Here is a 27,709-nt window from a genome sequence, read left to right as displayed (position 1 = left end):
ATTCTCATCATCAGAAAAAAAATGTCTGAGATGAGAAAAATCCGGAACAATATCTCAGGTGCCGCAAGAAATACGGCATATTTTTTCGCATCAACGAAATCCGATTCCCCCTGCGTTAAATTAACATAGTTTACCGCGCGTAACTTACCAGGCCAGTCTAATCCAAAAAAGCCGTCCTTTGTTGGGCTTCCAAATGTTCACATTTTTTAAGATAAGTACACTTAAATAAAAAAAAACAATTTTTAAGATAAGAAGCGGTGTGATATTCGTACTCCTCTATTTAAAAGTGTACAGCTCGCTGAAGAAATAGTGTACGTATTTTACCAAAAATGGAGAGTCCATTTATATACAGAGTTTGCGAAGAAGGTTCGCATTTTTTTTCGTTTATTTTAATTATTCGCTTTCTCCATCGCGTGGGGTTTTTGTGGACTGGGAGGCGTCGGCCAAGCTCTGTGGTCTTCGTTCGCTCTCCTTTTCGCCCTCGATTCCTCTATATCTCTCCGTCTTAAAATCTTATAAAGAACGAGAGAGATCGAGAGAGAGAAAAAAGTGGGTTTTTCTCGAAGGTTTTTTTCACCTTTTTTAGAGCAGGGGAGGAGAGAAAGTTTTGATTGTTTTTGTTTTTTTGCTACTTTGATTCAATTCTTTAGCTCGTTTCCAAAAAAAAAAAAAAATCGTCTTTCTTTAGCAAGATTTGGGGCTGTTTGTACGCTTTTATTGGGGGAGAGGTGGTCTTGGTGCTCCAATTTGGGATCTCTTTCGTCTTGCGGACGGAAGAGGAGGAGTGGATACGGCGTGGAAGTTTTCAGGTGGAGAGAGGGAATTGATGTGAGATCGATGGGGTTCCCGAGCGGGAGGGATGATCGGGATCTGGATCGGGTGGTAGCGGACAGCGTGGTGGCGGGGGATTGGACGGCGGCGGAGGCGCACGGAGGCGCCGGGAGAGGATACCTTCAGAAATTTAGGCTTTATGAGACTAGATCGGTAAGCGAATGGCGTTGGCTTAGAATTTATTTATTCTTCAAACTCTTATCTTGAATTTTTTTGTCCTTTTATTTCTGTTTGGTATCAATTCTTGTTTGTCAGTGGATCTTTCTGGCACTTCAATCTTGTGAGGATGTGAAATTAAGTATCCTTGTTTGTTTCCCTAATAACCTTAGGGGAAAATTTTTCTGAGCTTGTTTCCAGTTTTATAATTTCGTCGGGTTTGATTTCTTAAATCTTTTGATCTCTACTTGGTATTTAAAGAAGGAGAGAAAATCCTGTTTTCCTCCAATGTAATTTTATAGCGGCAGCTTTTTTTCCCTGCTGGTTCGTTGATAATCTGGTGTATGGTCGCTTGTAAAGATTGCATCTTGATGCAATTCTTTTGATAAAATTTTTGCTTTGGGGCTCGTGATTTAGTGAGAATGGAAGAATTCTCGACCATCTAGATTTTATTCTTATTATGAGCTTTGTAATTGGGCATAATAAAACAACCTAAGCAGTTGCGGTTTGTTTCGATTGATTGTAGTATTGAAAACTCCCCAATGTTTGACGAATCTCATCTTGGAGCACTGTGTTGGTTAGTTTCTAAGTTATTTTATGCTGTTTAGTGCATTCCATCTGAATGATGTGATGATAATTTTTTTTTCCAACAGTCTGTTCTTAGCTGCATGAACAAATCAAAGGTGTTATATGTCCACTATCTGTATCCATTCATTATGATAATGGCTTGCTCTTGCTGCATGATGCTGCAGAAATTTTATATGCTTGGAAGAGACAAGAGTAGAAGGCTGTGGAGAGTGCTAACAATTGATAGATTGGAGCCTTATGAGTTGAACATCCGTGAGGACCCCACCGTGTACTCAGAAATCGAATGCATTGACTTGTTGCAGCGAACACATGATGGGAACAGGTCGACTGGGGGATTAAAATTTGTCACAAAATGTTATGGAATTGTTGGTATGTATAGCCTTGTTTCTTTTTATATAATGCTTTGCAAAGATGCTGCATTACTAATAAGCTACCATTTTGGATGCTGATAATGAGATGGCGTTCATTTTTTTTTCTCAGGGTTTGTCAAGTTCCTAGGGCCTTACAACATGTTGCTCATTACAAGGAGGAGGAAAATTGGTACTATATGTGGCCATGCAGTGTATGCTGTCTCGAAGAGCAAGATGATTTCGTTTCCACATTCTGCCGTGCAGTCCAATATGGCTTATTCTAAGGATGAGAACAGGTCTTTTGTCTATTCTGAATGTGAAAAATATGTAATGTCTGTTGTACTTCTAATGACGACCGTAATCATTAGTGCTAAGACAGTGTGTCATACTGTGCCCAGAAGTGTTATAATGTCGAACTTCTATTCTTGGTATTTAAGCATTTCATTTTTCAACAGATCATCTAAACTATCAAGGACTACCATTTCTGATTGACAATCCCAAGTCACTGCGGGGATTATATTTGTTGTAATGATGAAAATATTCCAAAATTTATTTTATTTTTGCTTTTGTGTAATCCATTCACTAGCTTATATTGTCCAATTCCTCCCACACTTGAATGATTCAATTGTCTAATTGTTTTTGTCAGCTCTAGATGTAAATTTTAATAAGAGTCAAGTATTGTCTTTGTAAGTATTCCACATTCCCTTGAGTTTGTTTCATTTATTGAGGACATATGTGTTAATTTCAAGTCATTACAGTTTCTTGGGGCCTATATGCCAGATCGGTTACTTCTTATGTACCGAGGCAACTTCCATGCAATTTTGAGGTTGTCATAAAATATTCATTTGATACGAGGTATCACTGACAAGTTCAGGTTTCTTATTGTTCTTACTGCAGGAAAACAGTTGGACCAATCACAAAATTGTTCTTTTCAATCTTTTCCTTGTTTTTACTGCACATTTACAAAGGCATTCACAATTTTGTTTCTTTCATTTATGTCACAGATACAAGAGGCTCCTATGCACAGTAGATCTCACAAAGGATTTCTTCTTCAGTTACTCATACAACATCATGCATAGTCTTCAAAAGAATGTATGCAACGGGGAGACAGGACACGTTATTTATGAATCAATGTTTGTCTGGAACGAGTTCTTGACACGTGGGATTCGGAATCATCTCAAAAACACCATATGGACAGTTGCATTGGTCTATGGATTTTTTAATCAGGTAAATTTTGAAAGACTAGTTTTAGGATATGTCCAGAAATAGTATACAGTGGGTCATTGCTTCTTGTTGGCATGTTCTGTGAAAAATGAGTATGGCTGTATCATATATGTATGAGAATCTACCATTCATTGTTCAAATGTCAAGTCTGGCATAAGCACAAGCTCATCTTGGAGCCTCCATTCTTGTTAAGTCATGTTGCCGACTCATGAAAAGACACCTAATTTTATGATCACTAATTAATACTGGTCCTGCTTGTATGGATAAATGGATCTTAAATTGTATAAGTTACCATTTTTACCCCTCCTATATACCACTTATTCAAATCATTGTTTGTGGAACTGTATTGGAATATGAGCAGTTTGGACAGTCGGAATTTGGGGGGAATGATTCAGGACATGGAAAATCATGGTGAATTTTCTTTGCAACTCTGAAGTCTTCACCCCTGCTCATAAATTGTTACTCTCACTCTGACTTTATTCCCTGATGAAGCACTTCTTTTGTCTACATTTGCTTTCTTCTGTTTTGCTTATGTTTCCATGTATTTAGAGTGCTTGCCTTAAGCTAATAGGCTCTGTACTCAAGAGACTACCCAAACAAAAGGCTTGTTCGTACCGGTTTTTCTACATAAATGACTTAGTTTTAGCAGTAAAATCCATAGTTTTATAATGACCTGTTGCAGAATTCAGATAACCTAATCACATTCCTACTGTTCTGGTAATGGCAGGAATAGTGCATTAACTTCTGCACGATCATTTAAATCTCCCTGTTCTTGTGTAAATGTAGGCCCAGTTTCTCTACGTTATGGAAGTTGATGATAGTGCTTGTTCGTGTTGCTCTTAGTTGTCTAGTTTACATTTTGTTATTCCGAATCCATAAATATATGATGGATTTACTTTTATCCATGCAGGCCAAACTCTCGATCTCTGGGAAGGATTTCAGATTAACACTCATTGCCAGGCGCTCACGCCATTTTGCAGGAACCAGGTTAATATGTTAGGTGTTTGAAAGTAAAGGCAAAGTTTTATTCCAATACTGTCATTGGAAGTGTTATGACTAAATAAGTAGTTATAATCGAGATTCTAGTGTGTAATATCCATTTCTTTTTTCCAATCTTTGATATATATCTATTTCTTTTCTTCTCAGGTACCTGAAGCGTGGTGTTAATGAAAAGGGCAGAGTAGCCAATGATGTTGAGACAGAACAGATTGTGTTTGAAGATATGCCTGGAGAAGTTCCTACACAGATAACTTCTGTTGTACAAAACAGAGGTTCCATACCCCTGTTTTGGTCCCAAGAAACTTCACGACTGAATATCAGGCCTGATATCATCTGTAAGTTTTAAACATATTAAATTCTGTTTGCTATTACATTTGGGGATTTCTTTTCTTTTTTTTTCAATTCCTCTCAACCCCCACGCACTAACACATCAAAAATAAATTCAGTGCATAAGAAGGACCAGAAGTATGATGCTACGAGGCTTCACTTTGACAATCTTGTAAGGAGATATGGGAATCCAATAATTATTTTGAACTTGATTAAGGTGGGTCTCAAAATTGACTTTGGTGCATTCTTATATAAAAGGTATTTAATTTTTATCCAACAAAAAAAGATTGCTAGTAACCTATAATCAATTCTTGATCATCTGCATACTGCTCTTTGTTTTCATAATATGATATAATCAGACACGTGAGAAGAAGCCTCGAGAATCTCTGCTCCGTGCAGAATTTGCACGTGCAATTGATTATATAAATAAAGATTTACCAGAGGAAAGTCGTTTGAGATTCTTACATTGGGATCTTCAAAAACACTCCCGAAGGTATCTGGTTTCTTCGTTTATTTATCTCTCTATTCTATGTTGTTCCTTTTTCCTTTCTTCTGGTAATGATTGGTTCTAACAATAAAAACTAAAATTTCTACAGAAAAGGTACAAATGTGCTGGCATTATTGGGCAAAGTGGCAGCATATGCATTGGATCTAACTGGTTTCTTTTATTGTCAAGTAACACCAGGTTTAACAGGTGCTCTAATGGGGCCAATCACTGTGTAAGTGGGTTATAGTGCAATATCTTTTGATTAGGCATTTATTCTTTCGAAACCTTTTCAATTGCCACTTATTGTTTACATGTTCGAAATATTTTTTTAGCAGTCCCTTCTCGGATCAACATTAAAGATTCATTTTTAGTTTGCATAGTCAACAATTCTGCCTTAGATACCTTACAAAAATACTATGTTGTAAAAGATATTTTATGGAAGATTCATTTAGTACCACTTTTATCTAGTGTCCTAGGGCTTTTTTTTTTAGGAATCTAGTTAAGTACTTTTAATTGTTTAGTGGTCTCATTGGAATCTTGTGAAGTGAATATCTCACCTTCAACTCCAAGCATCCATGTTTTATTCTTAAAGAGCTTTTAAACTTAACTCGATCATCCTCATAAGGGAGTCATGCCACACAAGTTACCTTGCAAGGTCCGCGGTTGCAGGATAAAGAGAGAAGGTTCATTATCAAGTGGATTGTTGAGGTGAATGATTTATTCTTTCTCCCAAAGTGGTTTTGAAGATTCAGGTGTTGGGGGATGGATTACTATGCGAAAGAAGTTAGCAATGTGCCATGATCACTGACGAATTAGATTTTGGAGAGATAGAGTGAGAGTAGTTATCAGTGAAAAGTTTTATACCATCGAGGCAAAGCATCCAGGCCATGGTTTACTTTGGTTGTTAATCGACAGTTTAAGGGCAGGGTTTCGGCAAAGCATGTCTACATATTGAATATGACCGAGACAAAGACCTAGCATTAAATGATATATGATTAGGTCCCCTGGTTAGCCCCTTGAGACCCCTAGCAATAATTATTATCCTTCTGCCTTGTGTTTGTCGTGACTTAATTTTGATGTGATACTAAAGGAACTTTAGAAAGTGGAGAGGGATCTAGATTACAGAGGATCCTATAAGGCATGTAGGGAAGGAGAGAGCCAAAGTGGTACAATGTGCAATGCTTGATGGAGTAAAAGCCCATGGAATCATGTGAGAGTTTGCTTAATAGGAAGGAGAGTCTCTGAAGTACACGTGACTTAATGAAGAAGTCACCGATCTGCTATGTAGAGGAGATGCATAATACTGAAAGCATCTAAGTAAGGTAGTGATGATAACTAAAGTGGTGGTTGATCTTAAAGTGTGTGGTACTGAAAACCGGATTGTGACCAATCTGAAGAGCACTTTGGTTGTCATGGTTTTGGGAGTAGGTATGTTGTGAGGATACTTGTGAACATGATCAAGCTTTGTAGCTAAACAAGCTCTGCTACAATTTTTTTAATTAATATGGCTCTCTGCCTTGAATAAGAGATGGTTTTTGCTTCCTAACTCTTTAAGAGTTGTGCTGTACCCAAAAAAAAAATCAGGAGTTGTGAGAACCTTGGGATGTAGTGAAGGTTGATAAGCCACATGAACATCATAGGCAATTCATAATGAGAGAGAGCTAAATAGTTTCCAGAAAAGCTTCTAGTGTCACATAGGGCTAGTCAAGGGCTCACCATGTTCCTGGAGAAACTCTAGATGAAGCTCAAAAGGTGTATGAGTCTAGAGGTAAAAAACTCAGCATATTCTTTTTGTTGGCAAAGCAGAACCCTACGAAGATTGTATGCATCCTCAAGCTTGAATATTTGTAAGCTATTTATTGTTAAGTTCTTTCACTACTAAGATGACTTCTAGTGTTCTTCTGTTATTCATTTCCATGTTAAGAACATTAGTTTTGCTCATAATTTCTAATGGACTTAATAGTTTGATGGACCTGTCTGTCTTTAATATTGTTCTTGGACCTTCAGACTTATAATTTGTGTTGTTGCTGCAAAATTTATATCCAACTCTCTTACCTTTTTTATTGTCAGCTGCTTGTGCTTAAATTCTAAATATGATCTATATGTGATTGTTACAGGAAAGATAATGCTGGTGACAGGCCATGCAGTATTTATGACAGCAGAGCAGAAGACGTTAATTCTGAAAATGGATCCACAGAAGATAAAACAGAGAATTCTGATATCTCTGGAAGGGAATGTCCTGCAGATAAGTCTGAAGGGGATGGAAGCTGTTTGGTCAAACTACCCATGTTTCAAAAAGGTGTCCTCAGGACAAATTGTATAGACTGCTTGGATCGCACAAATGTTGCCCAATATGCCTATGGTTTAGCCGCTCTTGGGCACCAGCTTCATGCCCTGGGCTTTATAGATGTCCCTAGAGTTGATCTAGATGCCCCTTTGGCTGCTGATCTGATGGTCTTCTATGAGAGGATGGGTGATACCCTTGCTCTACAATATGGTGGATCTGCTGCCCACAACAAGGTACTTTCTGGAATGGAGAGACTAAGATGATCGTGCTCTTGAGAGTACCATTTATGTTTCCTTCAATATCATAAGTAGTTTATATATATATATGCTTTTTATTAACTTTGCAGGGGTTTAGATGGAATTGATTGTTTATAATTGTAGTCTTATTTTTTGTTCTGGAGGTTTTATTTTAGTTTGTACGGTTTGCATCCAAACTCAAATGTTTGTCATCTGCACTTTTGACCATTTTTTGGTTGATGCTAGTACTATATGCTATAAGAAGTGTTTCACCTTCTGGCTAAACAATGATTTATTCCTGCAGACTCTTGCAACGATCTAATATCAATGACATTATCACAAGCTATCAGACATACTGTAAATAGGATCATTAGGTTCTAGAAGTGAAACATATGTCATGTGTCAAAAAGATGGATTAAACAATTATGTTGTTGTTGTCGTCTATGCCCATCAAGTTCTATCTAGTAGCTATATGAATCTGATAATATTGAACATATGATGTTAATTTGCCTTTGGTGCTTGGGTAAGTTTATGCATAAGAATGGTTATTTTGATGGATAATTTACTTGGTGGAAATCATATAGCAGAGCAGAATAATTATGGCATGGCAGTCTTGGGAGATGTTGCATCATGGTCATCATGGTAGTAATTATCTGCTTTGTGGCAGTCAGTGAGAAACTTGAATAATTTCTGCTTTTGTCATCTAAGACTGTGGACAAGTACTTCGAATTGATATAAGGTTGTCTTTGCTTCTTTTGGAGTACTATTACTCTGCACAGAACTTCACATCATGCTTTTGGTTGCCTTTTGGCAAGTGTGAGAAGGATAAGGAGATAGAATAAAATCATATTCACATATATCGAGCCAATCAAGATGCGGTGGTCATATATCGATGATTAGACATGCTGATATAGCAAATTATCCATCGCGATTCCCAAAACAGGGATGCAGAAAAGCTGATTTGGTCGAAGAGGGAGCCATAGGGTGCTGAATTCAGAATTTAGCAGTCTAGGCCTACATGCCAAGTATGAATTTGGTAGCCATGGCTTAAGGGTTGCTTCTGGATTTCAACATCAGCTTCCCTCAGGGTATTAACCTCATTCCAGATTTCTTCTTAAATTGGTTATTTGTACATCATTGCTTTTAAGAAATTCATATAGCGGGGAAGTGGAGAACTATGGAAATGACGAGTCTTGAGTCGCTTGGCATTTAGAGTAATGTGATGATGGATGTCTTTGCTGTGGCTTGGCATTTAGAGTAATGTGATGATGGATGTCTTTGCCGTTTCTTGATGAAAATGTTCAATATTCTAATTTGAAGCCATATCATGGTTGCTAGCATGCCTAAGCAATCCAGGTTCAGCCTTTGTAGTCGGATTTGATTGCTACAAGGTTACTGTAGTTTTTATTGCTATTATTTTTAAATTGTTTATTTGGGGAGTATATCCAAAAATAGTGGTTGGGTGAATTTTTGTTTTTTCCTCTGCTGCTTCTGCTTGTGTGCCCTTTGCTTCATCATTTACTTATTTGGCCATACAAAGAGGCTGAAATATGTCGATGAATGTATAGTGAGCTACTGTTTTTTTTTGTCTTTAGTATGTCATATATACGAATATAGATTTTATGAGTTATAAATTAGCATGATGTTACCATGAATGCAGTCTTCAATCTCTACCCCCCAAGAGAGGGAGGGGGGAGGAGAGAGAAAAGAGGGCCACTGTCACTTCAAAAAAAAAAATGTGAGACTATCAACGGGCTGCTTCAACTTCATGTAATAACCTAACGACTGCTATATTGCAATTCGTTAGAACATGTGTATATCTTTTTATTTCCATTTCATCATTTAACAGTGATGTGTTTATTAACATTTTACTATTTCTTTTTTGAATTAGGTTACTAGTGAAGTAGATTATTCTTTGGTTTACTTTTATATTTTCTTTTGAATAAATTCTTCAACTGCACTCAGTTGCTTCTTAATCATTCATTTGGTAATGATGCATAGATATTCTCTGAGAGAAGAGGTCAATGGAAAGCAGCAACCCAGTCTCAGGAGTTCCTCAGGACTCTTCAACGATACTATAACAACGCATACATGGATGCTGAAAAACAGGATGCTATAAACGTGTAAGTTTATAACAACTTTGTTCTGTGAACTAGCTATGACCTCATGCGTGCTTACCACTAGTTAGAAACAATATGTAAATAAGATTCCGTTGCTGTTACATCATAGACTGATTTTTGAGTGGATATGGCTTTCTGAAAATACAGGTTCCTGGGGCACTTCCAACCACACCAAGGTAAACCAGCACTTTGGGAACTGGATTCAGATCAGCATTACAGTATTGGTAGGCATGGTCATGCCTTTGCTGATGAAAATGCGAGGTACTGAAATCTTAAGTCGTGACCATAATCATCTGCTTTTGCTCGTGGACATAATCTGTGATTTCTCTCTGTATTAAGATATAATTGTACTATGTAGAAGAAGTATGCTGCCGATACGTCACGCTCTTGTGACTCTGGAGATTTAATGTGATGTACCTCTGAAAATCAAAAGAACATTGCATGCAAAGGCATAGAATGAAAGTTGCATTGGATACTATGTGCCATGTCCATTGCATGCTTAAATGCATGACATACCCATGTAACGTTGATTTAGCATGATGATCTATATATTCCTTATATAGTCATGGCATAACTGATGTTGCAAACAACTACCCCCGTTAGATTTCCTGCACAATCACATATGTATAGTTTCAAATTTTGGCTTATTTTTTGACATATTCTGTCCAATTTCATGACCAAAAGACCTTAGTAACTGGCAAGAAAGAATACAACTCCATTTCTCAAAATATTTCTCTTACATATACACTTCAAAATCAAAATTAAATTTAAATTCCTTATCTTTATTTAACAATGTTTATCAGATTACAGACTTAAATTAGTTGGGGTCTTTCGAAAAGGAAAAAAACCACCCCCCCTCCCCCCAAGCGCTGAATCCATGTTTGAAAAAACCAGCCCCCTCTCCCATAACCCATCCTTTATTTCTCTCCTCTTCCAATGTACCCTCCTTCTCTCTCTCTCTCTCTAAAAATGGGCTTCCCAACCCCACCTCCCCTCTCTCTCCCTCCCACCCCTGACCTGCCCTCTCTCTCTCTCCCCCCCCACCCTCCCTCCCTGCCCTTCATTCCATAGAAACTAAAAATTATATATTTTCCTGATCTCCAACCTCAAGTGTTATCAGTTGCACTATGATGCTAAAATTCATAATAGGACACATTAATTGAAAATCCATTCCATTAATCATCATCTACACATATTAAAACATGGTTCAATCTGAATTTAATAGGTTTCAATAATTATATCATAGCAAACCAGACTATCATGCTATTAAACCATCCTTTTTTGCTCCCACTTGGTGGTTACGTTAAACACCACCAGAGCAGATATGGTTTTTGGTTTCATGCCTTTCTCATGACGTATCATGTTCAGTTATGTGGACCTTAAATTTGGATTGGTTCTTCATTGGTTTTGAATGTCTTATCAAATATTTGACATCTAGGTAATCTAGCTCATATAATAATACAATTTAAGAGCATAAAGAATTTTGGTTTACTTGCCATATTGACCCTTTGATTTAGTTAAGGTGATCTTTTGTTGAAATCAAACCCTTCAAGCTAAAGCTGCTCATAACGCTAAATCCAAACTAAAGCACTATCACCATGGCTTTGAAATCATGTTTGAGATTTACACCCATCTCTAACTCTTTCCAATTTCTCCTAATTGACACAATCCTGTTGGGACTGTATCTAAACTTTCCAGCCTTTCGATTAAACCTTTGGATTTGGCTAATTTCTTCTAAACATCCCAATCCAAACGCCATGCTATGAACCTAACCAAAGCTATGTAATTCCTATATTTTTCCTTTCTTATGGCCTTGCTACCAACATCTCTCTCTCTCTCGCGCCCACCCCCCCCCCCCGCCCGCGGGATGTCTCTAAAGAACAATCTTTAAAATTTAAAAACTGGTTGGATAGCAGAAAGGGCTACTTGCTTTTGTAAAACATTTCATAGCCCTGGCAAAAAAAAATCATGCTGGTATACCTCCCTTCTCCCTTTGTTCATTGTGGATTTTGACAACTGGTCTTATAATTTTGTATTAGTTCTTCTTGTTAAGTATTAAACATGCTCCTTTTTCTGATTGACTCCCCCACCCTCCCGCCCTTAGCATAGATGCCGTGTAATAAGTGGGTCCTCTCATATAAATCTTCTAAACATCATAAGAATAAACATAATGATACAGGTGTTATTGCCATGGTAGTGTCTTGCATAAAGCTATTTTATAGAACACGATGACAATTAAGTCTTTATTTATATTAATGCATCAACGATGGTGAATGAGATGGATAGCATGAATTAAGTTTATTAACAAAGGGTCTTTGTCAAAAAAAAGTTCGACATCATTGGGCTTGAAAGAATTACCCAGACCTTTTTCTTTCCTTCCTTTTTTTAAAAAAAATTGAGCCAGGTGGCTGGTGCAAGCATACACCAATTATATTACTCTTTCAAAAGACTAGAATGTCTCTCAGCAATTTGCGTCAATTCACTGAGAAGGTCCTATTCCAAAGGCATTATTTTCTTGATACTTACCAAATTGTCTAGCTAGTCTGCAGCACCATTTGTCTCTCTCTATATATGTGTGGTCGACAAACATTGCAGCAAGGTTGCAAATTGCCATCATCAATCTCAATATATAAAAACATGGGAACGTGTGTCGGCTTCTTTGGAAACTTTTACACCCATCAATATACGTTTTTGATATAAACCATTCATGTCTAATCTACATTTCCCCAACACCAATCTCATACCACAGCCTATCCTCTAAAGAGTTGAAAATTTGAGCTTATTCCAGGTTTTATGTTATTCTAATTGAGAATCTCAATTGTATGGAAGATTAGGGCCGGTTAGGTTGCAATTTGGTCGAGTTTGTCCTAACTTCAGGAAAAGAATTATTTAATTTAGCATATCTATATTTATGCAGGACTGCTTTTCTTCCATTTGTTTTTGTGTATGCGGTCGTAGAGATAAAAAATTCCAGAAGCAGTTTCACCACCATGGAAGGCATTGCATGTTTACTCCTGTGATTTTAAGTGCTCATCAGCATAAAGTATGGCAAATCACCTGCACAATAGGCTTTCCACTTTTCCAGTTTCTGTGCAATGATGTGATACAGATAATGTTTGCTCTTACAACTCCAGATCTCATTTTGTCTTTGACTTCAAAGGAAACCACAAACTTTACTCTCTGAAGGATTAAACTTTCATCCTTAAGCACTTAAAGACTTCATACCTTGGACTTGGGTAAAAATATATCATGTCTAAGACTCATTTATATGATTGCCTTTGACATCATTCATTTCCTTCTTCATCCTCCCTCAGAATAGGAATTTTAGATTCTTGCTCCAGGAAGACTGACCAAGATCTTGTTGCTCTGCCTTAAAAATGTTATCATTGTCCATTTGATGGGATTCCTCATATGAGGGTATAAGTAGCAAGTTGACCTATAACCGAACATTCATTCTAAAGATGATTCAAGACATGAATTTTTTCAACAAGTTAGGTTTTACTTAAATGCCATATGTAGGTTCGGTACAGCAAAACAATTTTGTTAAGCAAAAGAAATAGGACTTTGACTGGATCTGATGCATGCATTCCCATGGGCTCCTAATAACTCTTATATTGTTTATTGGCTCCACAAGCATTTGCAGATGCACCCTTGCTACTACGTGTATGTATGTGCCTGACTGCACCATGCATGTTAGTGATACAATACGCCGTGGACTTTGGGTTGGCTTGATGCTTGGTCAAGGGGTCTCGGAAATATACATTTTTTTACTAATAGAATTGTAAAGTCCTCACATTATGACCCAGCTTGTGTTATATATGCGTACATATATTTTCTAGGTATAAAAGGACACATTCTTGGTAAACATTCAAACATTTTGTTCGCAGGTCATTTATCAAAAGATCCCTATCAGATGGCAATATTCTATGTCAAAGTTGCGTGGCCGTATCTAGCTGCACTGTTGGACAAAAAGAATTGCTGAACTCAGCATTGCCTCCACAAGTGCACCAACAGGAAGGTGCCAAAGGTCTTTGTGATTCCACGCCAGATATTTCAACTTGCGAAAGCGACGTGTCATATTCTAGGTTGGCTGCCTCATTGTTCATATTTGACACATTATTTAAACCTGCTTTTTAAATTCTTTCTTCATTCCCTAATCAAACAGAAGGGTTCCATGCTGGCGTCCTTTTACTTACTTTCATACTCCTACTTGAAATAGATTGCATAAAGTTTTTTCTTTTAATAATCATTCTTATATAACATCTAAAAGCATTGATTTTGTTAATTTGACTTCTATCTTCTTAGAAAAGAAGGCTGATGTTTCTTGTTTTAAAACATGTGGACACATTATCCTTCTTTACTCTTAAATGGGCAATAAATAGGAATAATTCATTTTAACCTTACAGTAGATAGCAGTGGTTATCATCACATTAGAAACATGTGATTGAATGTTGCTTTTGAATCTCCGGTGATGTTAATTGCCTTTTGTTCCTTCTTTATTATAGGTACATGCCGGTAATATCTCGCAGGCTTCTTTTTGCAGATAGCGAACATAGTTATTTTACTGAACATAGATTTGATGAATCAAACAGTTCAAATTTTCTTGACCTTGATTGGCTATCGTCATCTGGGAATTCATGCGAGGAGGAAAATTTTGAAAGGTGGTATTCCTTGATGCTGCTCTGCATGCTATTCATCACTGCTGCATTTTTTAGTTTTCTTCTTTTCGAGATTTCTATAATCCTTCTTGTGCCTCCCCAAGTTGTGATGTTTTTTCACATTATGTCTGAAACGTTCTGCTTTGTGTGTCTGTGTGAGTATGTGCGTGTGTGCGCATGCTGTGAATTATTCTGTTTTCAAGCCAGACAGCCTATCTAGGAAGTAGGCGTTGTTGGCCAAAAGAAAAGTTTCTGGTGCGAGACAAGTTTTTTGGTGTGCTTTACATGTCTCTATCATGCTTCTAGGGGGCACATAGAACTTTTATGTATGCTTCCTGGTGGAAAATAGAGCTTTGAGTGATAATTAAGATGTGCTAGAAGAGCTTTGCGGGCAAATTTTGTGGATCTGTCCTATTTTCTATGTTATTCTCTTCTTTTATTCTTTAGAAAAATAAAGGTGACTAGCTGGATACGACATAGGCAACGAAGATTATATCTTCATGGAATAGTCAGTGTCCTTGGTACCTCACCATTTGAGACTAGGATGTGTGCAGGACACTGGTTCTCTCTTGAACTGGGACGTTCTGATTATCCAGTCCATCTCAACCATCCTATGTTTGTCCCGACAATTGGGGTGCACTGGGATTGACTGTAGAGTGCATTTTTTTTAAAAAAAAATTCTTTTTATTTTTGTTGTTACTAAATGCTTTGGTCCATGCTGATATTACCATCCCGGAACCATACCATCCCAGTAGCAAATCAAGATGAGGCCCAATACCAAGACTTGAATGCTTAATGGGCACAACTCGCATATGTGCACATCCATGCACACATGGCATAGATGTCTACAATTACAATTGGTTTTTATTGCAATTGTCACATTGGTAGGATGATTGTTATGCACCCATTTGTCTGATGATGAACTCCTGTACTTTTTGGGGTAGAAGGGTCCCACTATGGTACGAGTAAGCAGAAATACTCTAGGTAGAGCATCATAACTCCATTTGTTTGTGTGCAAATGAACTTTTTTCTTGAACTTTCTGCAAAATACAAGATGCTCCTTATCAGAGAATTGGTGCAATTGATAATGTTCTTTCAATGCCTAGAATACTGTAAAGCATTAGATTTTTCTAATGTTTCTTGCCTTTATGTTGAGCGGTTACAAATTGATTATTTTGAAATGAGCTGATAATTGGTGTGAAAGCACATGAACCCATTGAATTGATAATCGGACATTTGAATGAATATGGAATTTGATATTCATGTATGTAATGTGGATGTTTTGATCATTCAAGACATTTGATTATTGGACAATGAGCTAACTTTTTGATTAAAACATCACATTGCCTAAATCAGCAAACAACCCATGTTTGAATTGTATTTTAAGACTAAATGAGTCTTTTTTCATGGGGTGTGAAACCTTGGATGTCTTATTTGCTTTTATTGATAGTAACTTTTCATGCAAACTTCAGGCAACAAGACTTATTATTGACTCTCATGGGTTTTTTCTTTCTTTTCCTCCCTGCAGGTCCTCGCTTATCAACTCACCTATTGAGAATCTTTCCACTGAAAATGTCTTGAATAGTGTGAATGCTGAAACAAGAGAGGAAGGGTCTGGCAATATGGTCAGTAGTTCTTCTCCTACAAATGATTTATCTTGAACCTCTAACTTGAGGATGACTCATAAGCCAAAGTTCTTGTTTAGTTGAAATTGGTCTATTAATTAATGTAATTTCAAAATATACAATCAACCATTAAACAATCACTGTTACCATGTCAGAAAATTGATAGATGACCATGTTAGGTGGAAAACATAACTTGCACATTCTTAAGCATCTTAACTGATTTAGCACCATTTTACTGCAAATAGGTTGTTAGCATGATGATGTTTTAAAGAAAAGATTTTAAGGTGCTCTCTGGATGTTTTTAATCTGTTGTACAAAAGGCAGCCGGCATAATAGACTAGTCACTTGAAACATGGTAGGAACGTGGATATTAGTAAGTTCACATTCTACAGTGTTCATTTTAGTGGTCTCAAAGTAAAGCTGGTTTGTCATACTTCTCTTTTCCCTTTTTTGAGTTGAAAATAAGTTGCTTGAACTGCTGTCATTTATTAGATATTGGAGTATCCAAACCTAGAACTTTAAGAACCGCTAAATTGATTCATTTTATCCCACATAAGTGTTAATTTTTCTTGTTGATTAGTTGGTCAAATGATCGCAGTAGAGGTACTATCTAATGTTGAATGAAAGGGAATGATTCAGGGTGCCATTTTCGAATGTTTTAAAGTAGCTAGAGGCTCTTCTGAGTCATGATTTTAGTATAACTGGCTCACAGTTTCTTGAGAAATTATGAAGCAACTCTGGAGGTTTATGCCATTTTAGATTGTTTCGCCTTTAATTTATGCATGTTTTTTTGTGTATGAAAGTTTTGGTGCTTGCATGACTGCGTTATGCATATGCATGTTATGCATGAATGTTATTGGTTTATGGCTGATGTATTGGAGTGTAACAAATAGATCATGCATTTTTTGGATGTAAGCATGGTATCCATTAAGTGTCTATATGTATGCTTTCATTTTTTTTGGATGCAATGAGTGTTGACATATGTATTCTCAAAATGTTGAAATCTTGAAACCGCACATTGACAAGCAGTAATTCTTAAATTTTGGTTAGCTGTTAATTTGAATTATTTTCTCGCATGAGTCAATAGTTGTGCTATTTTGAGCTTCGAACAAGGCAAAGGGGCAGCAATTCTGATTGAACATTGAATTGAATGTTTTTATTTTCTCATCACTAGATGAAGGACCTCAAGTACCTAAACTGGTAATTCTATTTAATCCTAGTGTACTTGGTGCATGTACATGATACGAATCACAAATAGATGCTCACACAATTCTTCAGCTAGATTTAATTCTGACAGCAGTTGGATGAAACAGACGTGATTTTTCTGCACAACAATTGTAGTTTCGGCTACCTTTTGTACTTGTACAGTTCCTCAAAACACAGTTTATTTCTTCATGGCAGCAGCAAAAAGAAGAAACCAATAGAGCACCGCCCTGTGATATGGCTGAAAGTTCCGACATTCCTGATGGATTGTCTGAAAGATTTGCAGAATGGGTGGCCCATGGGGAAACTCTTTGTTATTGATGTGAAGACATCCACTCCATGATCCATCCGATCTTCAGTTTCGAGGATGCTTCAGCTCGCTGAGGATTGAACAATGGAGAGAGAGAGAGAGAGATCACCAAATGACCTTCAACTCTGAGAATGGTCCAGCCCTGGGATGGAGGGAGAAGAGAACGGGGAGCAATGACAACAAGAGTTGCGGCATTCACTTGTATATTGATCTCATCCATCATAATCACATTATTCAGCAGCACCAACAACTGGATTGCTGGTCACAGCGGCATAAGTAGCGCTCATAGTCTGATAGTTCGTAGGCAAATAGCTACAATTTTTTCAAGCCCATGCTCCATTCGGCAAAAGCTCTTGATGTTCTCTTGTAAATATAGTTGTACAAATATTTTTGTTTTTTGGCAGCAACTTTGTCCCTTTGGGTTTGCTTATCTGGCCAAGCTGTCCTCTGGCGGGCGCATCTTGTGCATCCATTGGTGCTGTCTTTGCAAACAAGTAACTGTTTATTTGTTAATTTTTTGCAGTAATCTTTTTAGCGCCCGCTTGGACTCAGTTGTAAGCATCATGTCCTTTGCTGAACTGTGTAAGTGCAGCAAAAACTATTTTTTACAAGGCTTCACTGCCGATTTCAACATGTTCCATAATGCGATTTTCGTAGTTGGATACCGATATCGTGTGCTTTTATGTTCGTCAGCACATGTTGCTGCCACAGACCACACAATTCATTTACTCCGTCTGACCTCAGAAACTTGTAGCAAAGCAAACCCCATTCACAAAAAAGAAATCAATAACCTTGACAGCCTCCTGCCAATTATTATCAACAGAAACAAAAAATCTCAATCCAAAGTATAAATCACAAAACATTTTCCCTTGAACCAGGTTCAGAATACCATAGCCCAGCACCACCCTTGCTGAAGCAGTGATAACCAAAGCATAAGCAATAAAACAGCTTGTTCAACTAAAATCCACAATGCACAAATAATACTAAACAAGAGTCCATGAACACAGAAATTCTCTTTCTGACATCATGTTTCAAGAAAAAAAGAAAGAACACTCTTAAGGCAAGATGGTTCATAGCTGGGCCGCATGGACTCATACTAAACAAAAGCTTCTTAAAAACATCTAGGATTAATTTCTAGAAGGAAATTTGACATGAGGAACTTGAAATGCAATCAGCCTGCACTTAATCCCAGCCTGAGGGAGCCGGTGGGGCAGCCTCCCAACCAGAGGGCACAACAGGAGGAACACCTTCCGTAGGCGGAGCTGGAGCTGGAGCTGCAGCTGCATCCCATCCATCAGCAGCAACAGGAGCTGTTCATTAGACAGAAAGCGGAAAAAAAAAAAGAGAGAGTTCTTAGAACAAATATGAACAGCTCAACGATGCAACCAACCATGTCCCCAGACAGCAAGGAAAATGATAGGAGATAACGCAACATGACTTTCACATGGCGCATGACCATCATACAGATTCAGCAATAAACCAGTACATTACCTGCATCTAATTACACGTCGAGTGGGGACAGCAAACAACAAAAACAATTCCATAAGGGGCTGCAACACTAAAACATTGCTCTGCGGAACAACTCTTATTTCATGACAGGAAAAAAAAAATGTTAAGGAGCTTTTATTCAGCCGCATTGTTGTTTCTGCTAGGCTTAGTATAGGGAACATAAAGGATCAATATCATCTCACGAAGTAGGCAACTCCATCTACAGTGAAACATGGCTGTTCGTATGAAATAAAAAGCTCTTAATAAATCAGGAAGGCCACAAAGACCTGAAAGGGGCAGACATCAACCAAGGTGCATACTTACAACAGAATAAACAGAATGCTAAAATGGTCTCGCCGGAAATATGAAGGGTTAACGGTTTTTAAGAGCATTTGGAGCACGGCACACTTAATACTAGCAGGTATCAATTGTTTTAAGTTGGTGAACACAAATTTCAAGGTAGCTACAACCATTCTCCATATGCTGGACCACAAGTTCATGCACAGGATAACCATAAAGCTCCATGAACGAGGAAAATCTGGGTAACAAGAATCATGCGAGGAGAAAGAACTGGTGAAATTAGAAGGATGAGAGATTTTGGAAATAGTCCTGACCTTGACTGGCAGGAACAGTGGCAGGTGCAGTTCCCATGTCAGGAACCCACTGTTCAGCAGTCCACTGATCATTGGGTACCACACTGGTGTAATCAGCAATTCCACCATGTTCAGGTGGCGCCAGAGCCTCTTCTTCCTGTTCCTTGGCTTCCTCAGGATCCCTGTAGAAAAATAGATCGACCTGTGCAGACCACCAAACCGGCTAAGAAACTCAAAGATATAATCAGAGAAGCATATCTAACATCACCAAATTAGCCAACCAAAAAAAAGAGTAAATATCATATTTAGAGCAAACGGGGAACTATTTCAAATGAAAAGCTGGAGATTAGAGATCCCAAGGAAATAATGGATCAACCATTTCTTGTTCTGAAAAAACAGAGCGCTGCTTACACTTCGAGACCCTGAAGAGATGCAGAAACTAAAGCTACTTCTAGCTATGCAAAAACCAAAAATGTATACAAAATGATAGGGAAAAGATGATTCCTGCAAATCATAAAAACCTCAATCTGTTTTTTCAGTGATTTGATATGACTATGTAGTTAGCTCTCGACATTAGTTACCAAAAGACTCATTTGAGAAAACTAGGACTAAAACAATGAAAGAAAAGGGGATTTAAGCCCTACTTTCCCAATTCTTCTATCTTTTTTTAATTTTTTTCTAGGAGATTCGAGTTGAGCGGGTTAAAAAAAATCATCATTCTTTCCAATCAGATCAACTATACAGTAGAGTAGTTACTCAAGGACAAAAACCAAGAAGAAGAAGGGGCACAAGAACTGGATTAAGGGAGTCTAATGATGATATTTTCTTAGAGCAAACAATTCTAATCAAGAGAAAAAGTAGAGAGAACGAAACTTAAATGTTGAAAGCAGTTTTTTCATTGAAAGTTACTGATTTCCACTTTTTAACATCTAAGTTGAAAAAATTCATGCCTCATTCTTGTGCACAATTAAAATTGTCCATCTATCGATTTTAAATTGGAGGCTGCATCCAATGGGTGGTTCAATGTGCTATTTATTTGGATGGCTAGCTAGTCTTCAATTATTGGGAAAATGTTTACGAAATCAAAGCATGCAGCTACATATATACATGTATATGCGCATTGCTGCATGTATTTAAATCAATCCATAGCACAGATACACATATACAACCATCCATAATCCCGATAAAGTGCACATAGCAATATTGGATTTCATTGGTGACGTAATGCATCTTAACAGCTTTTCAATGTAAAAAAAAAATGTGCTTCTATTTAGAAATCTCCCTTTAAAGTTTGATCTGATTCTGATTTGGTGTTGGCAATCATATTGATTATATCAAATCTATCATACAGGAGACTGAACTGTCATTGAATTCTAAGGCACAGCAAAACACATTAAAGATGAAGGAGAAGTTGTTCTTACCTCCTTATTCTCTAATTATGAGAATTTCAACATGCTATATAAGTGTAAAATCCAATATAGGCTGCATGGTGGTTCTTGTTTGAGGCCTGAAATATAGCTCAGTCAGCATCCATCCATTGCTCAGCCTGCAGCACAAGCTACAAGCTCAGTTACCACAAAAAAAAAAAAAAAACCAAATAAATCAAAGCAGAGTCAAAATAGTGGATTGTTTCACTTTAAGAGTTGTCGGCTCCAGAATTTGGTGATGCAAATTTCAAGCGTCTTTGTTGGAAAAGGATTTCTCCTCAAGTATTGGGTGCTGGTAGCTTAACATATTAACCCCCTGTGACATCTTTCAGTAGAAAATAAAAAATATCTAAAGCCCTTGAATTGTAATTTGTACATTGGTGCTTTTCAGCCATCAATCCCACCTCACCACCAATCTTTCCTTTTCTTTTTCTCCATGGCTAGCAAGAACTGACAGTCTGTCAAGGTCCTTGGTATTCTCATGAGTATTGTTAACCATGACACTTCATTTAATATAGGTCACAAGAGCTTTCGCACAGCTAATGTTTCTGGTAGACATTATTTGTGAATCCCTAGGACTTCAGAGATAACTGGAACCAGAGGACCCTAATGAAAATAACATTTCCATTAGCTTGCTTATGGTTAGTATACAGAACAAGTTGAACTTTTGGGTTCATTGAAACAAAAAGGTAATTTCAGTAAGTCAGGTTTGAGTAGTGCAAGGACAAATGTATCTCAACCCTAGACAAGGGGCCTCCACCAATAGGGAAAATGAACCTAGTTTCTGACCATGGATCAGATGGCAGTAGCAGCCGATTCCGTAGGAGTCAATTCAAAATGATTGGGGGTTGATACCAGTAACACCAACGAATCAGAAATTAAGGCTCTTTTTGTTTGCCTATTTGAATTGTGATGTTCACTGAGGTTATTCAGTAGGATTACTTGTCAAGCCAATGGTACCAAGGTTCCTGAAGGCTGCCTGATATTTATTATTGAGGTTAAGTCCGAATGTTTTGGTCATGTATCTCCATGTCTCGCGTTCTTTGAAGGAATGATCTCCTTCTAGTGAATAGCATTGTGGAGAGAACCTTTATTTGTGAGCATTGCCCTACCAATACTTCAAACACCATTAAACCTATCACAAAACTTCGCAAATGTAAAGGGTAAATTAAATAGGGCGGTTCATAAGTTTAATAAAGTTTCTTTCTTTTCTTTTTCTTTCTTTTTAAGTGAAAGAAGGTTAACCCATCAAAATTTATTAACGCAGAATTTCACACTAAGAATGCAGCATAATGACAGCACCTTGGAGCAAAGACTGATTGGAGATAACATGTAAAGCATGGAAGAGATAGAAGAAAGGAACAACAACTTGCAAGATTTCAAAATTGTGCAGCAAAATATCAAGATGAGACCACCATAAGTATGGATTATTGTTGCAAACAAACAGAATATTTTAGACTTAATGAAGAAATAAAGTAAGAGTTCTTGTTAACATAAGACTACAAACCTCAAGTGGATTCAATCTTTATAAGAATCATACACCTCTCCTACCTTCATCTCAGAATCATCTGCAAGGGAAGAATCATCTATGGTACCATCAATCTCATCATCCTCAAGATTCATAAATGTAGTTTGATTATCAAAGTCACCATCAAATAGAGGACCCTCAACATCAGAGAACTCATTAAAACTCTCAATTCTCTTTCTCCTTCCTCTGTAACCAGTAAACCTCAGGATCTTCTCCTTCCAGAGAGCCAAGGGACATTTATCTGCCAACTCAGAACCTTCATATGCTTCTGTCAGAAACACACTGAGACGCTTACCCCTTTCAGATACATAAAATATGCCAAAGTGCTTCAAAAGAAGCCTCATTAGCTTCTGAGGCATTACAAATTCACGTCGAAAGTGCGTGAGGTGGTCAGTAACCAGCCGCTTTTCGATGGTAAAGCTCAATATCTCATGCATGATTGCCACAGCCCTCTTATCAAACTCTTGCGAGCCAGGTGAGAGCCCTTTAGCATCAGCATATGGAGACAAGTGTGACCTCTTCTGAAAATGCTCGATTTTACCGCCATATCTAAAGAGTTTCTTGTAATTCGAAGGAAATTTCATTGGAAAAGGAAGGAAAAGAACTTCAGATTCAGAAGAAATATTGGAGATTGTTCCTGTTGCCATAGCTTTCTTCTCTAGCTCTGTAACAGCCCAAGCGGGATTCCAAGAAACAAGCTGCAAATACTCAGCATCCTCAATTCTTACAACCTTGAAGTGATCTGGAAACATATGGATCCATCGATTTCTGAAATCATAAGGAAGACCAAAATCTCGTCTAAAATGTGCAATTTTATCAACTGAAAGCCTCTTATTCACTGACATCATCAATAACCTTGTAACATACTCAACTGCTTTCTCAGAATGCTCTTCCAATAGCCTAGTCTCTTCTTCCACAAGATCCTCAGCTTCCTTCGTTAGCCCACACCATATCACTCCCTTCTTGTCCCTGTACAGCTCAAACAGCTTTGGGGACTTGCGGATAAAGTGCACGACCTTATGTGGCTTACTCAGATTAATCTGCTGCCGATACTGCTCCAATCTTTTAAGTGGTATCACTTGTTCGGGTTCTCTCTTCAATGCCTCAATCACAACTAACACTTTTGAAGTAACCTTTGACCTCTCTGTGGCTATCTCAAGATCATGCACCCTCTTCTTCTTGCTGCGATCTTGCACCCTTCTACTTTTTGTCATTGTGCGCTTTTGTGAGGCCATGAAGAACCAATGAAAAGACAATCCAGTGCTTTCTCTCAACATGTTACCAGCAGGAATCAGAAACTGTTAAATCAGGAAACAGATCCAATCAGATAAACAGGAAAGAAACAAGAACTGTTTGCCTTCAACATATTTACCAAGCATTTAAGCAATCAAGTAACAAATAATAAGTCGTTGAAAATCGACTGACAATATTGTTGGTATCCTCTATAATTTAAAAGTAGATTAAAAAACACATCCCAAAAAGTCTTCACAAAATGATTTAGTAAGTCCAAAATAAGAAAAATATGCATAGCTTAATATTGCTTAAATATAATGTATATAACCAGTATTACAGATAGTCCATTTAAGCAAGTCAGACATAATTATTTATTTATGTAATTAGCCATAGTGATTGTGTACAACAATAACAAGTATTAGGAAAGTACTTTTGACAATTAAATATTAGTTTCCCAGAAACACAATAAGCAAATAAGTTTATATGAAGATAACAAAGTAAACAGGATAAGATATCACGGCTAATCATCTCAATGTACAGAACCGAGTAAACTTCCATTTTAACTTTTAAATAAAAATATCAGATGTTAATAATCTTCTGAGTTAGTAAACATTTTCAATACTTCTGATGTTCAACATGCCTCCCAAAAAAAGGCACAGAAATATCTATATTTAACAAGAAAACAATAAAAACCCCATAAATTTTCAAACCATGTCTGCATATTGTATAAGAAAAACTCCTGAGTGCCACTCTGTTTATGATGCTCCCTGAGTTTCCGTATTTCCACCACCTCTCCATATTAAACTACTCCCTCATCCAATGTGAGCACATTAATAAGCAAAGCTGCACTCCAATGCTGCCTCATCAGGCATTCAATGGCGAGTACTCTTACATCCAGTGAGATGTGCATTTGTGCAGGCAGGCAAGCGCCATGCACATGAACAAGCATGTTTGCCCAAATGCATGTGTGCACACACAAAAACACACTTACATTCAATGAAGAGTGCTCTTATATTCAATAATGTGTGCAGGCGGTCAGCTGAGCATCATGCAAATGTACAGCGCATGTGCCCAAACAAAACGCAGACAGACACAATAATATACGTACATTAATATGCATACACATATCACCCATATACACATGCATAAATATATGCATTCAAATGTCCCTGCGTGTGTGAACCATGTTGCACGCATGCATACAAACATGTGTATGCATATTCCCATGTATACAAGCTTCAGATGGCTGACCAAATGATTCCAACACGTTAATGTACTACAACGTACAGCGATCGGCATCACAATGCTCCTAATAACTAAGAAGCATGCTTTCATCTAATTACATTTCCTACATTGCCAAATTTGGAGGATGTATTCAGCAAATTATCTACACCAATAACAAGAACATGCAATTGTTAACTTATGCACGTAAAGCACCAATTTATTACAGAAAATCCAGATTTTCTGTCCCTAGCACTTTGATACAAGAACCAAAAACACAGATTATCAAGTCTAATCCAACTTAACCTAAAAGTAATTCAAAAGCGCCCTGCTTTACCAAGTAATACTATACTAGAATCCATGCATAATAATGCAACTACAGCAACTAAACGCAAAACGAGCTGAAAGAATTTCCATAAACCCCATCAGAAGATTTCTTAAAAATGCTGTGCAAAACTACAGAATTCCATCACGTTTTACGATATTCATATTTCCAATACCAGTAACTTATTGCTTAGTACTGATTTACCAACCCCACAAACCCATTAAAACCCAAAATGATAACCGGAAAATCAAAGCAATCAAATCGACAAATTTATCCTAACCAATGGGGCAAAACGTAAGTGCCGGGACCGTATAGAATGACATAGGGTTTATCACTTTGCTTAGTTCTAATTTAGCAACCCTACAAGCCCATTAAAACCCAAAATGATAACCGAAAAATCAGAGCAATCAAATCAAAAAATTTAGCCTAACCAATGGGGCAAAACACTAGTGCCGGGACCGTATAAAATGACATAGGGTTTACTTTTGGGGCGACGACAGTGGCGGCCTTCACGGTGAGGCCACGGAAGCTCCTCTGGCCGAGCCCCACCCCGCACGCTCCCACCGAGGAAGGAATCCTAAAAGGCACCAGCGAGAGGCGAAGCCCGTCGAATGACAGCAGGCTCGTCCTCCTCACCACTCCAGATCCAGAGAATCGCACAGCCTCCATCAACGTACGGATCGATGGTCACTGCGAAGAAATTAAACCATAACAAATGCAAAAAAAAAAAAATCAAATTTTCAGGGGATTTTCGGGAGAAAAATGTGGGAAAAAATAACGAAGAGAAGAACCGTAGAATGGAAATGGGGAAAGCTATGAAGAATATAGGGATTACAGGGAATTCACGAATTGCTGACGCCAGGAGAGCGAGCCACGGAGAGGACAACCCTAGCGAGCCGAATGCCAATGGAGAGAAGATGGCTGGGTTTTATCCGAGAGTTTGGTTATAATGTCTGTGGGAACCCATTTTACCAACCTACTCGCTGCGAAAGTACGAAAGGAGGGAGTATTTTATATGTCTGGAAATTAAATTTGATTTCGGCTTATTGGAAGTTTCAGTCGAAGTAAAATGTTCTGGAGGGATAATGTAAAGGGCCAAGCCAAAAGTCCAATTCACCATCGGTACTTGGGTCTGCGTTGACATCCATCAAGAGCACAGCTCTTGAATCTTGATGGATGGTTCCACTGCACTAGTCGGTTTGGCAGCTTGGCTGAGCCATACTAGGGATTGGATTTGCCAGATCCCTATAGCTTTGCATGGTCGAATCATATGTATTTGATCCATGTATTCCCAAAGGGCAGTATAATGGATCAGATGTCAGTAGTAGTGGATTCTGTAGGAGTCAATTCAAATTTATTGGGGGTTCATACCAGTAACACCAACGAATCAGAAATTAAGGCTCCTTATGTTTGCCTATTTGAATTGTGATGTTCGCTGAGGTTATTCAGTAGGATTATTTGGCAAGCTAATGGTACCAAGGTCCCTGAAGGCTGCCTGATATTTATTATTGAGGTTAAGTCCGAACATTTTGGTCATGTATCTCCGTGTCTCATGTTCTTTGAATGAATGATCTCCTTCTAGTCAATAGCATTGTGGAGAGAACCTTTATTTGTGAACACTGCCCTGCCAGTATTTCAAACCTTTTGACCATTAAACCTATTTCAAAACTTTGCAAATGTAAAAGATAACGGTAATTTAAATAGGGCGGTTCATAAGTTTAGTAGAGTTTCTTTCTTTTCTTTTTTCTTTCTTTTAAGTGAAAGAAGGTTAACCCATCAAAATTTATTAACACAGAATTTCACATTAAGAATGCAGCATAATGACAGCACCTTGGAGCAAAGACTGATTGGAGATGACATGTAAAGCATGGAAAAGATAGAAGAAAGGAGCAACAACTTGCAAGATTTCAAAATTGTGCGGCAAAATATCAAGATGAGACCACCATAAGTATGGATTATTGTTGCAAACAAACAGAATATTCTAGACTTAAATCAAGAAATACAGTAAGAGTTCCTTTTAACATAAGACTACAAACCTCAAGTGGATCCAATCTTTATAAGAATCATACACCTCTCCTACCTTCATCTCAGAATCATCTGCAAGGGAAGAATCGTCTATGGTACCATCAATCTCATCATCCTCAAGATTCATAAATGTAGTTTGATTATCAATGTCACCATCAAATAGAGCACCCTCAACATCAGAGAACTCATTAAAACTCTCAATTCTCTTTCTCCTTCCTCTGTAACCAGTAAGCCTCAGGATCTTCTCCTTCCAGAGAACCAAGGACATTTATCAGCCAACTCAGAACCTTCATATGCTTCTGTCAGAAACACACTGAGATGCTTACCCCTTTTGGATACATAAAATATGCCAAAGTGCTTCAAAAGAAGCCTCATTAGCTTCTGAGGCATTACAAATTCACGTCGAATACCATAGCCCACCACCACCCTTCCCGAAGCAGTGATAACCAAAGCATAAGCAATAACACA

The 27,709-nt window shown here is 37.7% G+C and overlaps 2 protein-coding genes across 16 annotated transcripts; one reads left to right on the top strand and one right to left on the bottom strand.

Annotated features, from left to right (window-relative positions):
* The first annotated feature begins 313 nt into the window (after positions 1 to 313).
* LOC103702399 (phosphoinositide phosphatase SAC2) lies at positions 314 to 18,034 on the top strand. 5 transcript variants are annotated; one of them, XM_008784855.6, is made up of 16 exons: positions 314 to 984; positions 1,740 to 1,944; positions 2,056 to 2,221; positions 2,930 to 3,152; positions 4,060 to 4,136; positions 4,296 to 4,483; positions 4,595 to 4,692; positions 4,835 to 4,968; positions 5,072 to 5,194; positions 7,080 to 7,482; positions 9,487 to 9,608; positions 9,753 to 9,866; positions 13,493 to 13,690; positions 14,198 to 14,266; positions 15,792 to 15,888; positions 17,293 to 18,034. In XM_008784855.6, the coding sequence occupies exons 1-16, from the start codon at positions 838 to 840 to the stop codon at positions 17,410 to 17,412; spliced, it is 2,484 nt and encodes an 827-aa protein (XP_008783077.4). In that variant the 5' UTR covers positions 314 to 837; the 3' UTR covers positions 17,413 to 18,034. The 5 variants fall into 5 exon arrangements, with proteins under 5 accessions (XP_008783077.4, XP_008783069.4, XP_008783061.4 ...); XM_008784847.6 differs by having other exon boundaries at positions 17,290 to 18,034; XM_008784839.6 differs by having other exon boundaries at positions 14,111 to 14,266.
* Positions 18,035 to 18,238: 204 nt separating this feature from the next.
* LOC103702381 (protein WHAT'S THIS FACTOR 1 homolog, chloroplastic-like) lies at positions 18,239 to 27,704 on the bottom strand. 11 transcript variants are annotated; one of them, XM_089924445.1, is made up of 6 exons: positions 27,568 to 27,704; positions 27,297 to 27,488; positions 22,461 to 23,735; positions 20,904 to 20,989; positions 19,504 to 19,684; positions 18,239 to 18,711 (listed from the first exon to the last, which is right to left on the bottom strand). In XM_089924445.1, exons 1-4 carry the CDS (start codon positions 27,580 to 27,582, stop codon positions 20,930 to 20,932), a joined length of 1,542 nt encoding a protein of 513 aa, XP_089780571.1. In that variant the 5' UTR covers positions 27,583 to 27,704; the 3' UTR covers positions 18,239 to 18,711; positions 19,504 to 19,684; positions 20,904 to 20,929. The 11 variants fall into 11 exon arrangements, with proteins under 11 accessions (XP_089780571.1, XP_089780574.1, XP_038983121.2 ...); XM_089924448.1 differs by lacking the exon at positions 27,568 to 27,704 and adding an exon at positions 25,700 to 25,906 and having other exon boundaries at positions 27,297 to 27,436; XM_039127193.3 differs by lacking the exons at positions 27,297 to 27,488; positions 27,568 to 27,704 and adding exons at positions 25,700 to 25,906; positions 26,052 to 27,214 and having other exon boundaries at positions 20,904 to 21,028.
* Between the last annotated feature and the right edge of the window lie 5 nt (positions 27,705 to 27,709).

Source organism: Phoenix dactylifera, chromosome 7 (genome assembly GCF_051530095.1).
Source record: "Phoenix dactylifera cultivar Ajwa chromosome 7, Ajwa_hap1_PhDact_Kaust_v1.1, whole genome shotgun sequence".
Lineage (NCBI taxonomy): Eukaryota > Viridiplantae > Streptophyta > Magnoliopsida > Arecales > Arecaceae > Phoenix > Phoenix dactylifera.
This window is presented reverse-complemented; position numbering and strand designations above follow the sequence as displayed.